Source organism: Chelonus insularis, unplaced genomic scaffold (assembly GCF_013357705.1).
Source record: "Chelonus insularis isolate UGA/USDA-ARS -01 unplaced genomic scaffold, ASM1335770v1 contig_131_pilon, whole genome shotgun sequence".
NCBI lineage: Eukaryota > Metazoa > Arthropoda > Insecta > Hymenoptera > Braconidae > Chelonus > Chelonus insularis.
Window position 1 is genome coordinate 1 of NW_023276372.1, and position 13,144 is coordinate 13,144.

At 29.0% G+C, this 13,144-nt stretch overlaps 1 protein-coding gene across 1 annotated transcript; it reads right to left on the reverse strand.

The window, feature by feature from the left end:
- Window positions 1-791: 791 nt before the first annotated feature.
- On the reverse strand, window positions 792-9,601 carry LOC118072723 (5-hydroxytryptamine receptor-like; the record flags this gene model as incomplete). Its single annotated transcript, XM_035092823.1, has 8 exons — window positions 9,276-9,601; window positions 5,788-5,879; window positions 4,531-4,797; window positions 3,197-3,319; window positions 2,903-3,026; window positions 2,090-2,282; window positions 1,077-1,197; window positions 792-935 (listed from the first exon to the last, which is right to left on the reverse strand). Coding segments are annotated over exons 3-8 (970 nt in total), but the record flags the coding sequence as incomplete, so codon positions are not given.
- Between the last annotated feature and the right edge of the window lie 3,543 nt (window positions 9,602-13,144).

Here is a 13,144-nt window from a genome sequence, read left to right on the forward strand (position 1 = left end):
TACATTTAAGTGTTGATTATCAAGAGTGTTTTCAATATGAACCTTTGAAAAATGAGAAAACTCATGGAATCATCAGTCTGTCAATTGCCAGAATAAAATTGAAAATAAAGATGCAGAAAAGAAATATTGATAATGAAGAGAAAATCAAGAAAGGATCATAAAAATCATTCAGAACTAACAGCGAAAAAGTTAATAAGCTGGAAAGAATGGTAAAAGATTCGTGCAGTAAGCAATTTCTGAAGAACAATTGTTTATAGGTACTAAAGCTACCAATACTTCTAAATCAAAATTATTAAATTAGATTAAAAAAGAAAGCTCAATCATTTATTTGCCGAAAGTTTGCTTTATCATAAAACATTATCAATGATTAATTGATCAATAAAATTAAATGATCCTCCTACTAAGTTGAGAAGGCAAGATGGCAAGCTGATGATTCGACAACTCAAAGTTTACTAAATGTATGCTATCATAATTTAAAATGTTACTTAGTGTAATGCTATTAACTCAATTCTCAATGGGCTTACTACATTACATACACCTATTATTCTTAAAATAGATCTGAATGTTTTAAAACTTTTTAGGATATAAGGTCAAGTGATAAGAGGAATAAAATGTTACCAGGGACAAAAATTTTTGATATTAGAGGAGACAAATATGACCTTTGTAACCCAACTTTTCCATGTCCTGAACTCTTTCTAGTTATTTCATCAAGTTTTAGAAATATTAATTGTATTATTAGGACAATTATAAAAGCCAATAAAAAGCAGCATATTATTTTATAAAATAATCACCAGATACAGTTGGAAGTGGTCTTCCAATAACAGCTACAACAGCTGCAGCTATTCCTCCAGAAACCTGTGCTTGAGCTAGAGCATCGCCAACAGCATGACCTGTCTCTATTGTTTTAGAAGAATCGTCATTTGATTTCAAGTGACCTATAAACACATAACAAAAACTTAAGATAGAACGAGATAAATGGAGAGAAAGAAATTGAGTAGTCTGGTTCATTTAGATACAATGATCATGATAGATAAAAGTTATAGGGGTTGGTTAGGTCCAGCTTTATGGATGTCTACCTTGATGTAATGTTTTACCAGGTCTTCTTCGGATACGTTTGCGTGCAACTTGATATATTTTCCAATAGAGAATAAGAATAACGAATGAGGGTAAATAAAATGATGATATGGTGGCAAATACCTGTAACAAACAAATGAGTTCTCATGTAAATCAAACTTTTAGAATATCATTTTAAATTACTTCCTATTCAATTTTATAATTCAAGTTTTTATGAATATTCATCAAAAGTTATTTACAATCTCAATTTTATAACTATTATTAATAGAAAAAATGATTGATAGTCTATTTCTGGACTGTAGATTTAAAATTGCTGGCAAGATAAATCTATTCTAATGTTTTGATTTATTTTAAATTGAACTGGTTCAGTTATCAATACTTATAAGAATAATGCAATCACAATTATCATTAAAGAAGTAGTTATGTTGGAGCTTTAGATTGATCTACCCTCAATTCAGGGGATAAAAATTATTTATTTCTGTTGTTAATACATTAAATCATACTGATAATTTAAAATTTAAATCTCGAAGGGAATTCTTTTTTAAATAACTCATCATAAAGAGTTATTGGTATTGTAATTATTGATTAATAATCCAAGTTAGAGTTAGCCTTTTCTATTTAAAATTTTCCTCTCGTTGTTAATAATAAAGTTTTTGAATATTTAAATTAGAATTACAGAAACCTTTTCTACCTTAAGTCAACTCATTTTAATTCAATAATATTAAACTTCATTTTCCACTTTAATGAAACAAACACACCAGCCTGGGGATACGTGTTTACTGACCGGTAGTAATAGCTCAGCTTTACGTTTCAGTACTTTAATTTTTCTTTTGAAACCAGAATAAAAATGTTCCAAATTGTGTTAATTAAAGATTTAATTTCTGTTCCGATTGCATCCGATTTATATATTAAACTCATCTTTTCTAATTCAGGTATTTTTCTGCTACTCTTCAAAAGGTCTTTTATTTGTTGGCACACAAAATGAATAATACTCAAAAGATATAAAATTACTTACTTGGTAATCTGCATTCTGATTAATCAAACAAGTGTGGTTGTTCACAATTCTTGTCTCCCGATCTGCATCTTCCCAACCAAAAAGTGGAGCAATGCAAATGAAGATTGAAACTAACCAAACAATAAAGATCATCATGCCTATTCGTTTGCCTGTTCTCTGATGCATGTAGTCGATACTTGTAACAGCCAACCACCTGGAATCATAGAAATGTTCGTTGAGCAAAGTATTCATTGAAGAGTATGATGTTCAGAGAATACTAGTCTCAGCACACTCAAGAAGTGTTGACCCGTGTACTGGTAGTGGAAATATGAAAGAATCATTGAAGTTTGTACTTGAAATGGGGAACGAACAAAAAGAATAAACGTAACTGAGCGCAGAAATCTCAAAAAGAACTATACTCGGAGGGGTTGTTGATAAAAAAGTAGGGAAAACTTTCGTGTTTTTGGTAAAATGTCAAGGTTAGTTGATTTAAAGGATTTATTAAAGTGTAAGATTATTTATAGTAGGATTATTTGTTTCGGAACGATATCCTAATTCTTCTGTGAAAGATATGTTCTTTTTAAAGATTATTATTTGATATCAGATTCTTGTGCATAAAGGTAGATTGATCAAGTATTACTCGGGGGAGCAAAGATCTCCATCGTAAACCATTCGATGTCATTGATAATCTCCCAGGAGGGTAAGTCTCTTGCAACCAAGCTAGAATGGGTTATCACGTTACCATTGAACCTGAATTCGATGTATCATAAAATATCATTTTTATTGAACATTTAAAGTACTAAGTAAACAATATTTGCTTAAGAGTATGCTTACCTATCTACACCTATTGCAACGAGATGGAGAATCGATGCCGTGCAAGATAAAACATCAATACTTGTCCACAAATCGCAAAGCACAGCACCAAGTTTCCATTTATGTGATACCTCGTACAAGGCTCCTGTCGACAATAGTACACTCAAAAATTGAATTAAATATTCTTCATCAATGATTAACATAAAAACACACAATTACGTTTTTCACAACATAGAAACATTATTGATGTTAATGAATGATTAATCATTATAAACATTCACAAAAATTTTATTTAATAATAAGAGAGATGGATACCCAGAGGCATGACGAAACAGGCTACGAACAGATCTGCCACTGCTAAAGAGAAAATCAGATAATTTGCTACGTTTTGTCGAAGATGTCGTTCCAGCAGAATGGCAGACATTACAAAAAAATTTCCTGTAATAATAAAAAAAAAAATACAAAATGATGATTATGTTGTTACAATAGTAACATAAATGTTTAAACTTTTCTCCACTATAAATTTCTTCAAGTATGAAGATAATATTAGAGGTCTTAAAAGTTGGTCTATAGAGAAAACGGTGATCGAGACAAGTACCAAGATCATAAAAATGCTAAAATAAAATTTACTTTTCCTATTCTATATAGGGATAAAACAGGCGCAAAAGGAGATGCTAAGATCTGTATTCCTTCTACCAAGTTTCTCGTACCATAGCTCCCTTAGGTACAAACTTTAAATTTGATGATTCATTTATTGATCTAGATCATCTATGGAAAGACTGATATTACGGATCTATTAAAAGTCAACTAGTTGTCACTAATCTACTTATTAGTATGATCAGGGGAATTCCCCTTTACGTAACTAATTCGAACTAGATATGAATGATTTGGCGCAAGGGTTTGTTTCGCAAGAGAATTAGAAAACCCACGTATTTCACCTGCCTGAATGATGTCAACTCATGCAATGAATGAGTACCGTGGGAAAACCTCATAAGCCTACGCTCAATGATTACTACTGAGTGGCAGGTCTTAAGTGAGATGCTCAAGTGAGTCGTGCGTGGGAGCAAGAGGAAGATCTCCTGGGGACTTCCTAAAAAAGGATAAGGTTCCTTGCCCCTATCATATGTCTTCAACTTTCTACTATTTTTTATTTATAAGACTAACTTTGTTCATGATTTTCATACCTGATTACAGGTATTGTCTGGTAAGATTAAAGAATTATTTGATTGTTTATATTAGTTTCATGATAATTTATATCATCAATGTTTAGCAAAAGTAGAATGATTTTGTTGTAATCACATAATAATAGCTAGAACTTTCAGTAGAGCATTAACGACGCCGAAAAGACGTCTGTATTCAGTGAGTTGAAAGAGTTAAATAAGCAGAAGAGTTCTAATTTCATATAGAAATTCTTGATATATAAATTGAATAAAACTGATTGATAGTCTAAATTCATGTTCATTGAGTAGAGATGAAATTCAAGTAATCAGCATCTTCAGAGATCTCATCATTATAAGTCTTGATTTCAAAGAGAGCCTTGAACTCCCCTGCTACTAAATCATGTTCAGCTTAGATCTTTGAAGATACTTTTTACCAATTGTCCATAAATATCATTTGATAAATTTATATTATAAGAAACAAAAACTTACCGATGATGGTGATAAGGATAATAATAAAAAGTATGGTTGCCACAACCACTGTGATGATAAAGTTGTGGGTCAGGGTTGTTGAAGTTTGAATAGTAGTAGAGGTCAAAAAATCATCCGAAAATAAACGGGTGAAGTTTTCAATAGTAAAAATACTTTGACTAGTACTATTCCAAACTTCATAGGTGGAATAAGTATAAATACTTAGATTTAACTCCCTGTCATATCCCTCCATTCCCCATGTCCACCATTTACTCTCATTGCCCATTACTGAAACAAATAGTATACCAACTCCATTATATACTTAACCATTATCTCTATTTTTTACAGTAAGTAGCCAAGATAAAACCATTAAAGTCATTGAAAGAAATACAGTTTTTTAGATATTTAACATTTTTTTTTTTTTTTTAAATATGTAATTATTTTTAAAAGAACATTCATGAAAGTAATTTTAAATTTAAAACATTTTTAGCACTCAACCGAACTCATGGTAGCTAAAATTCTGGTCCATTTCTTTCAATAGAAGGAGAAAAAAAAAAAGTAATAAAATTGGCTTTAATGCAACATATGATATCGAAACGAATAGGGGTTCATCACTGCTAACTGGGTACACATCGTAAAAGCCGGATTATTTCATCAATGTGATAAATGAAGAGTCTGGAACTCAAATGTGAGCTAACTGCATCAAGATCAGTTTCCTAAATCTTTTGATCTCTAAAGATAAATGTGGGTGCAGATAAGAAAACAAGTGGTTTTTCTACAGCAATAGCTAGTTCTACAGTCAAGTGATCATGTAATAACCGAAGTTATGTAATAACACGCTCAATTACACTTGTTTTTTGTACCTATTCATATTCCGGACGCGGTCCCGCCCAGTTTTCATACATTCACGTTTTTGTGTGTTGACATCTTCTAGGTACAGTGGCAATCTGCACTATTCAATGATAAAAACCAGTACTACTTATTATGATTAGGCATCTATTTTCTATTTTCTCCATCATATTCACTTTGAATCACACTTATCACTTGCAATCACCAAGCACTTTTATGAAAAAAAAAAACCGCACAACTTAAACATCACTGGTTTTATTCAACATCAAACAAAAATCATTGAGTTTTTTATCATCTTTTCAATAAAAAACATAAAAGTTGAATCTACTCTAGTTTTATAGATCATGTTTTTGTGTCAGTGTAGAATTTATCACTGCAAAATAATCAATAATAAATATTTATTGACGTATAAATAAAATATATCTATACCATCAAGCTGGATTCTCCAAAAGCTTTTTCTTCAAACATTCTGAGTGTTACTCCAGTAATAGTTGGACCCAATAGTTGTATTGCAGAAGGACCTAGAAAAGTTAAAGTCATATAGAGATAATATTGAGCTTAACCATGAATCGACACAATAAATATGATCAATGACAATAAAATATATTATATAAAATATCCTATTAAAAATTATAAAAGCAGGTGATATCTGTAATATCACAATGTATAAAATCACAAAAGAAACTCACATGGATTCAGACATTGTTACATCATGGTGTTCAATTAATTGTTCGTTGATATAACTTTTTCTCATAATTAGTAATTATTAAATTAAGATGAAATTGCAAATGTCATGTGTTCAATGGTTCTATTTTAAATTATCAAGATGATTGGAATAATAAGCATGTTCAGGAAACAATAAGATTAATTTTCACATTGATTAAATAGAATTTATTTATTCATTTGAGTAATTCGATAATGAACTTTATTCATCGAATAAGTTCTTTTTCAATTTCAAAACATTGTCAATTGAACTTGTAATTTAAATAAAATACATTTATTAAATTAGAGAAACTTTTTATTCCATCATGGAATATTCTGTGTATATGATGGTGAAATTTAATTTAATATATTATCAAGGAATATTATGTTGATTTTGTAAAATTACCAGATTCATGTTTCATTGGATGTTATCTACCTTGCTTCAATGATTATGTGTCAAAAATGTTATTGGTGAAGCTTGATATGTTCTGTAACTATTAAAATATTCAACGAATTTATAAAGTGGTTTTTTACTTATATTCATAAAGTAATGTGAAAGATGAATTTTTTTTTTTGCTATTTAATAAAATAGTCTTTTTTTCTAAATGACCTGAATAAAATGATGAGATCTATTTTAACCAAAAGAAAATCAAAATTAGATCGATGGTGGTCTAATTATATTTTATCGAAAAACGATAACGGCAAAAACATTTAACCAGTGAACAGTTGGTACGAAAAAATTGAGTAGTTTTTTCAGCTAATCAACAAGATATTGAATCATGAAATCATAAGGTAAATTTAATAAGAATCTTGTTTGAATTTAAGAGTTATTGGCCCAATCCCAAAGGTTGCATTTTCATGACTGATTATTATTTTTTTTTTTAATCATATTTTTAAAAAACCAATACATATTTTTTATTATCATAAATAATACAGATTTTTAAACTTCATTTACAAATGACTTTTTTCTTTATTAATTATTTCTTCATTTTAAAGCTTCACTTTTTTTATTGAAGAGAAAAATGTTAAATGCAGTAAAAGAATCTGATTTTAATTATAATGTCATAATTATTAAAAAAAAAAATGTTCCTTTTTTTAACATCAACGTATTGACATTTTGATTTTTTTTTTTTTTGTTTGTTTTAATTAGAAACAAAATATAAGGGTCATAAAAATACACTAAAGGTATAAAGTGTTTTGAAAATTTCCTTCCATCTAAGAAAACATTATGAAAATTAAACACTCCTTACTTTTAAATAACAACCCTCTTAGTATGTGTAGTGCTCGTAAAGTAATGATAACACTCTTATCAGACTTATTAAAAAAAATTAACAAATAATAATTAAACTTTGTAGGGAAAACATTTTCGTGTAATATGATATTTATTTAGACTCGTTCAAATATTTACATTAATTGAATGAAAATCATCCATAATTATGTTATTATTTACCCATTAATTACTTTTCACATTTTGATGCTGCTGAGTTTCCATGTGACTTACTTGTAGATTATTTATACGAATCAATAATTATCTTATGAAATAGAGATACAAAGTAAATACAAACATGGCATAAAAAATTTCAATACTCTATTTCAAACTCGGATTACTATCATTGGAATTTTTGATTAAAAAAAAAAAAAGGAAAATCAAAGAATCGTTTTATTTTTCAACTAGTGTGATCAAGAATATAACAAATGTGTTGGCATTATTTTTTTATAATCGGACTATCCTTCAAAGTATAGTAGTTTTTTTTTAAAAATAACAAAAAGCAAAAACATACTGAATGAATAAAACAAAGTATTTGATAAAAAGTCATTTTTAATAAATTTTTTTTCTCTCTTTCTTGAAATGTGATATTTATCAACCACATGTATTTGGTTAGAACAGAACCCATATAGTTGCCCAAAATATACATCATACGATTATATACATTATGTCACACTGTTACAAATATAATTTGTTTGGTTCGACAACCACATAAGAGGTTTTAAGCTTGTCAAAGTAATGTGTGAGAGAAATTCACCTAAAGAAAAAAATTCTCAAATGACTTTTTTTTATTTAAGGAAAATAAAAAATAAAAATACGATGCTACCGTGAAATCACTATAAATAAATTGATATTTTCCAATGCTTTAGAACACTTTTCACATATCATCCAGATTAAAATATATTTTATTTCACCAAATAGAAAATCACAGTAGTAAATCAATCAACTAGAAATGTACGTATTAACTTATTATCATTATCACATTGACAATATATTGACAAGTTTATTACAATTATTAAGCATAAAATTTATAGAAAATATCCGAGCTCTATAAACGCTATAACTAAACTAGATATTGGGTAGCGATTAGTTTTATAGCTTCACTTAAATGAACCAAACAAATTATTGTAAATAAAACGAAAAGTGAATCCAACTACAAATTTTTTTATTTGCTTTGAAATGAACATATAAAAACTTTTACGTTTAATCTAGGGGTATTTGTACGTGATCGGAATAATTTTCAATTATTTATTTTATCCACAATGACTTTTTAATCGTGGTTAGTCCGCTATAACTAAACCGAAAACGATCTCGAAGGGTATTTTTTTTTATTGACAATGACCCTTTAATAGACCCTCGATGTTTCAAATAACATGATATATATTTTTATAAAAATTTCATCTCAAATATTTTCTTACATATGTACCGGATAAACACAAACTGACATAAACGGATTTAACTCAAAATTGCAACGTATTTGTATTCATAGTTGAGGATGTGAAACTATTTAACATAATAATACAGTATTTTAAGGAAATTTAAAGTAATTGAAAAATTCCAAAAATTATCAAAATCCTACCACTCTTTATTTTATTTATAAAAAATAAATTATTTATTTACATAAATCGGCAGAAAATCTTTCAAATTTTTATCGCCGATTGATGTTTAAAAAATTTTTGCTATTTTCTTCGGGAATATATAATGAAACTATTCAAATAGACCCGGATCAACGATTTTACAATAGCTCTTGAGCTAAAGAATGATCATAACTGGAATAATGTTGCTTTTTTCAGCTTTTGATGAAAGACGAATCAGTTGGTAAGACGAGATAAATATGGTTTATACTACACGTTTATTCCACTTAGATAAGAACATGCTACTTCAAATTTTAATTAAAGTTTTACATTACAGAAACGATACAAGTATAGGTAGAAAATTTCATACTAACCTAATCATTATGTATATCATAACGACATGACCCTTGTCTATCTATTAATTATATTAAACTTTAAAATACATTAATTTCAACAACGATTTAAAAACACTAACTTTAAAACCCATTCGGTCAAAAATGGCACAAACTACTTATCTATATATGTATTTACATCTATCCGGATATTTTATTTAGAATATTTGAAATGTTAAAACAGATAATTTGACATAAATCATTGCATGAATTTAATAGCAATAATAAAGTCAAAAGTGAGTTACTTATAAAATATCATAATCAATTGTTGCTAAGACAGGAGGTACACGGATGCCGCTCGCACTTCACGAGATATCGTGAAAAACTAAGCTGAGACTGTGCAATTGGTCGGTACGCTTGCGCTTCACCCGTTGAAATAGTAGGTTCATATCACTGGGGATGGAAAAAGGAAAAAAGAGCGTATACACACCCTTCTCGCAACGATATACTTCCCTTTCATCCTTTGCTCTAGTATTTGTCTACACTTTTTTGACGTCATAGTTTTTTTCATTTATTATATTGAAAAAAAGTCAAGCAATTCTTCTACAGGTTTCTTTTTTATTGTAGTACTATAAAATTTTTCATACTTCTTCAGTTTATATTAATGTAATAAATTGAGATAACAAGCAATATCATGTTCCTTTATAGCTCGTCGGTGTAATAGATTCAAATATCTATTTGTTTATTGTCAAATTTTATTGACAATACATCGAAATAATGAAAAATAAAAAATCAATATGCATATTTCTTTTTTTTTTTTGCCAAAAAATCAGTTGTTTATTCATATTTTATGGTCGTAGTCGTTTTAAAAATTATTTTAAACTCAAATTCATGTATATTCATTGAATCTCTGTTTATTCAGGGAATAAATAAATGTTGGAATAATTTTTTTCAAATTATTCCAATGCTGTATGAATTAATCGTTTATTGAATGAATAATGGAATCAATTTTTTTATCAATCACTCGTTACTGCTGTTATTAATCCACAATGAGCAATTTCCTTTTAATGTGGCTAAAGAAAATTGATCTAAAGATTAACGTAGTTTAAATAGAAAAAATCATGTTTCATTTTGAAATAATCAACTCATTTTTACTTGTAATTATTATTTTATTATCAATATAATAAAAAGCTTAAACATCATCTACATATAAAAATTTTGTATCTACGTTTCAAAGTATGTGAACTTTCCATTCATCATAACAATGATAATAGTAACGATATGATTGTTAATTTTAATGATAATTCGTGATGAAGTTTAATTAAAAACTTTTAATATGTCCTACAGAGAGAAAGAGAAAAAAATATATATAATGTCAAAGATGAAATTTTTTATTTATCAAGTAATCCCCCTACAGGTCGTAATAAACAAAATTAAACAAATAGAAAGAAGAAGAGATGAAAAAATGTAAATATCATAGGGTCGTCTTATCATTGACCGGTGGCTTGATGGTGGGGCAAAACTACCCCTTCTATAAAGAAGGGGGTACGAAGCAACACCCTGCACACCCAAGAGACGTCGACACAAAAAGCGGACACTGCGGCCAGATCCTTCGAGCCCGTGCCTGGGATACAGAAAGTTTGAAAAGAATAGCAGCAATCAATGATAGCTTCTCCTGAAGGAGTTACTTCTTTCCAAGAGGGAGTGATATCACACCACAAAAGTAAACCCCACCATACTGAATTTTACTCATCGACCAGTTTCAATCAACGTTGGTATTTCTTGGGTGAAAGGATAAGAGAGACTTGGGTATAGATCAAACGTTGGTGATGCTCAATATTAGAGGCGTCTCAAGCAAACTCACTTAACTTAATATATTTAAATGAGAAGAGCTGAAGACTTTGGGAGTTGGTCGAATAGAACAAGGCTTCTTGCCATGGCTCAACAACTTCTCCAAGTGATCATACCAGCTAGAGGTTTGTCATATTTTACTTTTTCAAGATCTATGATAATCTAACAAAAGAAGAGCTTTGGTAACGAAAAGTTAGAGTACAGTTTCTCATAAACTAGACCCCATCATAATTCCAGTGTGTCACTAAAGACCATCAAAGCAACATTTTTCTAAAGAGATCACCAAACCCTCACCAACTAAATCCTATCCATTTCCAGATCTTCATGCTTAGTTTCGGCTATTTTTTTCTTGAGCTTTTCTCATATTCTTACTTTAGTTCAAAGGACTTGGAGCAAGATATGCATACTAATACTTCGTGAATATGCAGAAACGTTCATAGTTCTGCTCTAGGAGGTGAAGGTATTGAATTGCGGTCATTTAGAGAGCTGTCTTCTGCTTTCCAACTTCTCAAAATTTCCTCTATTTTTATATTATCTAAATGAATAGTAGGTCAGTCACCTTGTTAATTTTTCGAGCCGCGTACTTTGCTGACTGAAGCACGATTTGCTTTTGTTCATTGCCTTCTTCTTCTTCTTGCATTGTAGGTCAAGGAGAGGCCAAAACTTAACATTGTATTACATTTTTTATTCATTCAATTATTTATCTAAATTTAAACAAATACAATTAAAATTTCATACTCGAGAAAGCTTTCATACAGTGAAAGAATTTTCATGTAAAAATAACCCCCATATTGTGAGCTAACTGAAGACGAGCTAGAGACAGAGGAAAAATTGCCCAATTCAGGTTATAAATTATTCAAAAAAAAAACATGTTTTATGTTTTATTCTTCAATGTGTATTTAAAGTAAACAAATTAATTTTTAAAATGTAATCTACGATCTAGGAAAGGGGTTATTACATTACGTATTACATTCTCATTATTTATCTTGAATAAAATATTTTTATGTTGAGTCATTTCAATTAATGTACTTTCAAGTACTATACAAATAAGTAAAACTTATTAAAAATCATTTTTTTTGACTCTTAAAAGTCTAAGATTTGGTTCAAGATAATTTATATATTTTAGAGTAATTATTACCTTAAGATAATTATTCGATTAATAATTATTATTTTTTTATTCGAAAATTTTTTTAAGCTCAACTTTATTTGTTAATAAAATATATTTATTACTTATAAACGGTAAAAATTTTATTATTCATAGTTTGCACTTATGAGTGTGAGAAATCCGAGTATATTCTAAAAGGAAGCAATTTTTATTCCCCCTTGGACTTGGTTCTCAGTTTATTTACAATTCAAGGGTAATTTTTCACTCAAAATATTTTCTACTATACAAAAGGAATAATTTTTTATAAAGTCGAAAATTGACCTAGGGTTTAGTAAGGACCAAGTGATTCAGCAGATTTACTAAACCAATTTCTATAGCTGTTAATTTGATGATTAATCATCTGATTAAAGTAGTTATTTTAACGAGCGGTTCTATAATCCGATGGAATTGTCCTGATTTATTGTTAACAAAGCTGTGAATCTTACAACTGAATAATTAAATCATAGTATATTCCTACTGAGAAAGTTGTAAGCATGACGTCCTAAAGCCCAGTCCACACGATACCAGACTTTTATCTGCGCGCAAGTCTACTATTTACAAGTATAGGAGTGTAGCTTTATGTATGTGCAGACATCTGTATATTTTAGAATTGGTCATGAAAGTCGTCACATCACAGCGGTTTGTACCGACAATTTTAATGGTGTAGATTCGTTTTTAAGACTCCTGAAATGTTCATACTAATTCCATCACAAGCATTACCTCCCTTAGTTTGGGACAAGAATACACTACGAGCAAATAAATTTTATCATATGCACTGAACTTTGCATAGTAAAGTTTCATATTTCACGATAAAATTTATAAAAGTACTTAATAAATTTCATCCTCGAGATTTTTAATTAAAATCTCGAGTATAATTTAATACAAGAGAAAACAAATTTCTGTAATATTTTATAAG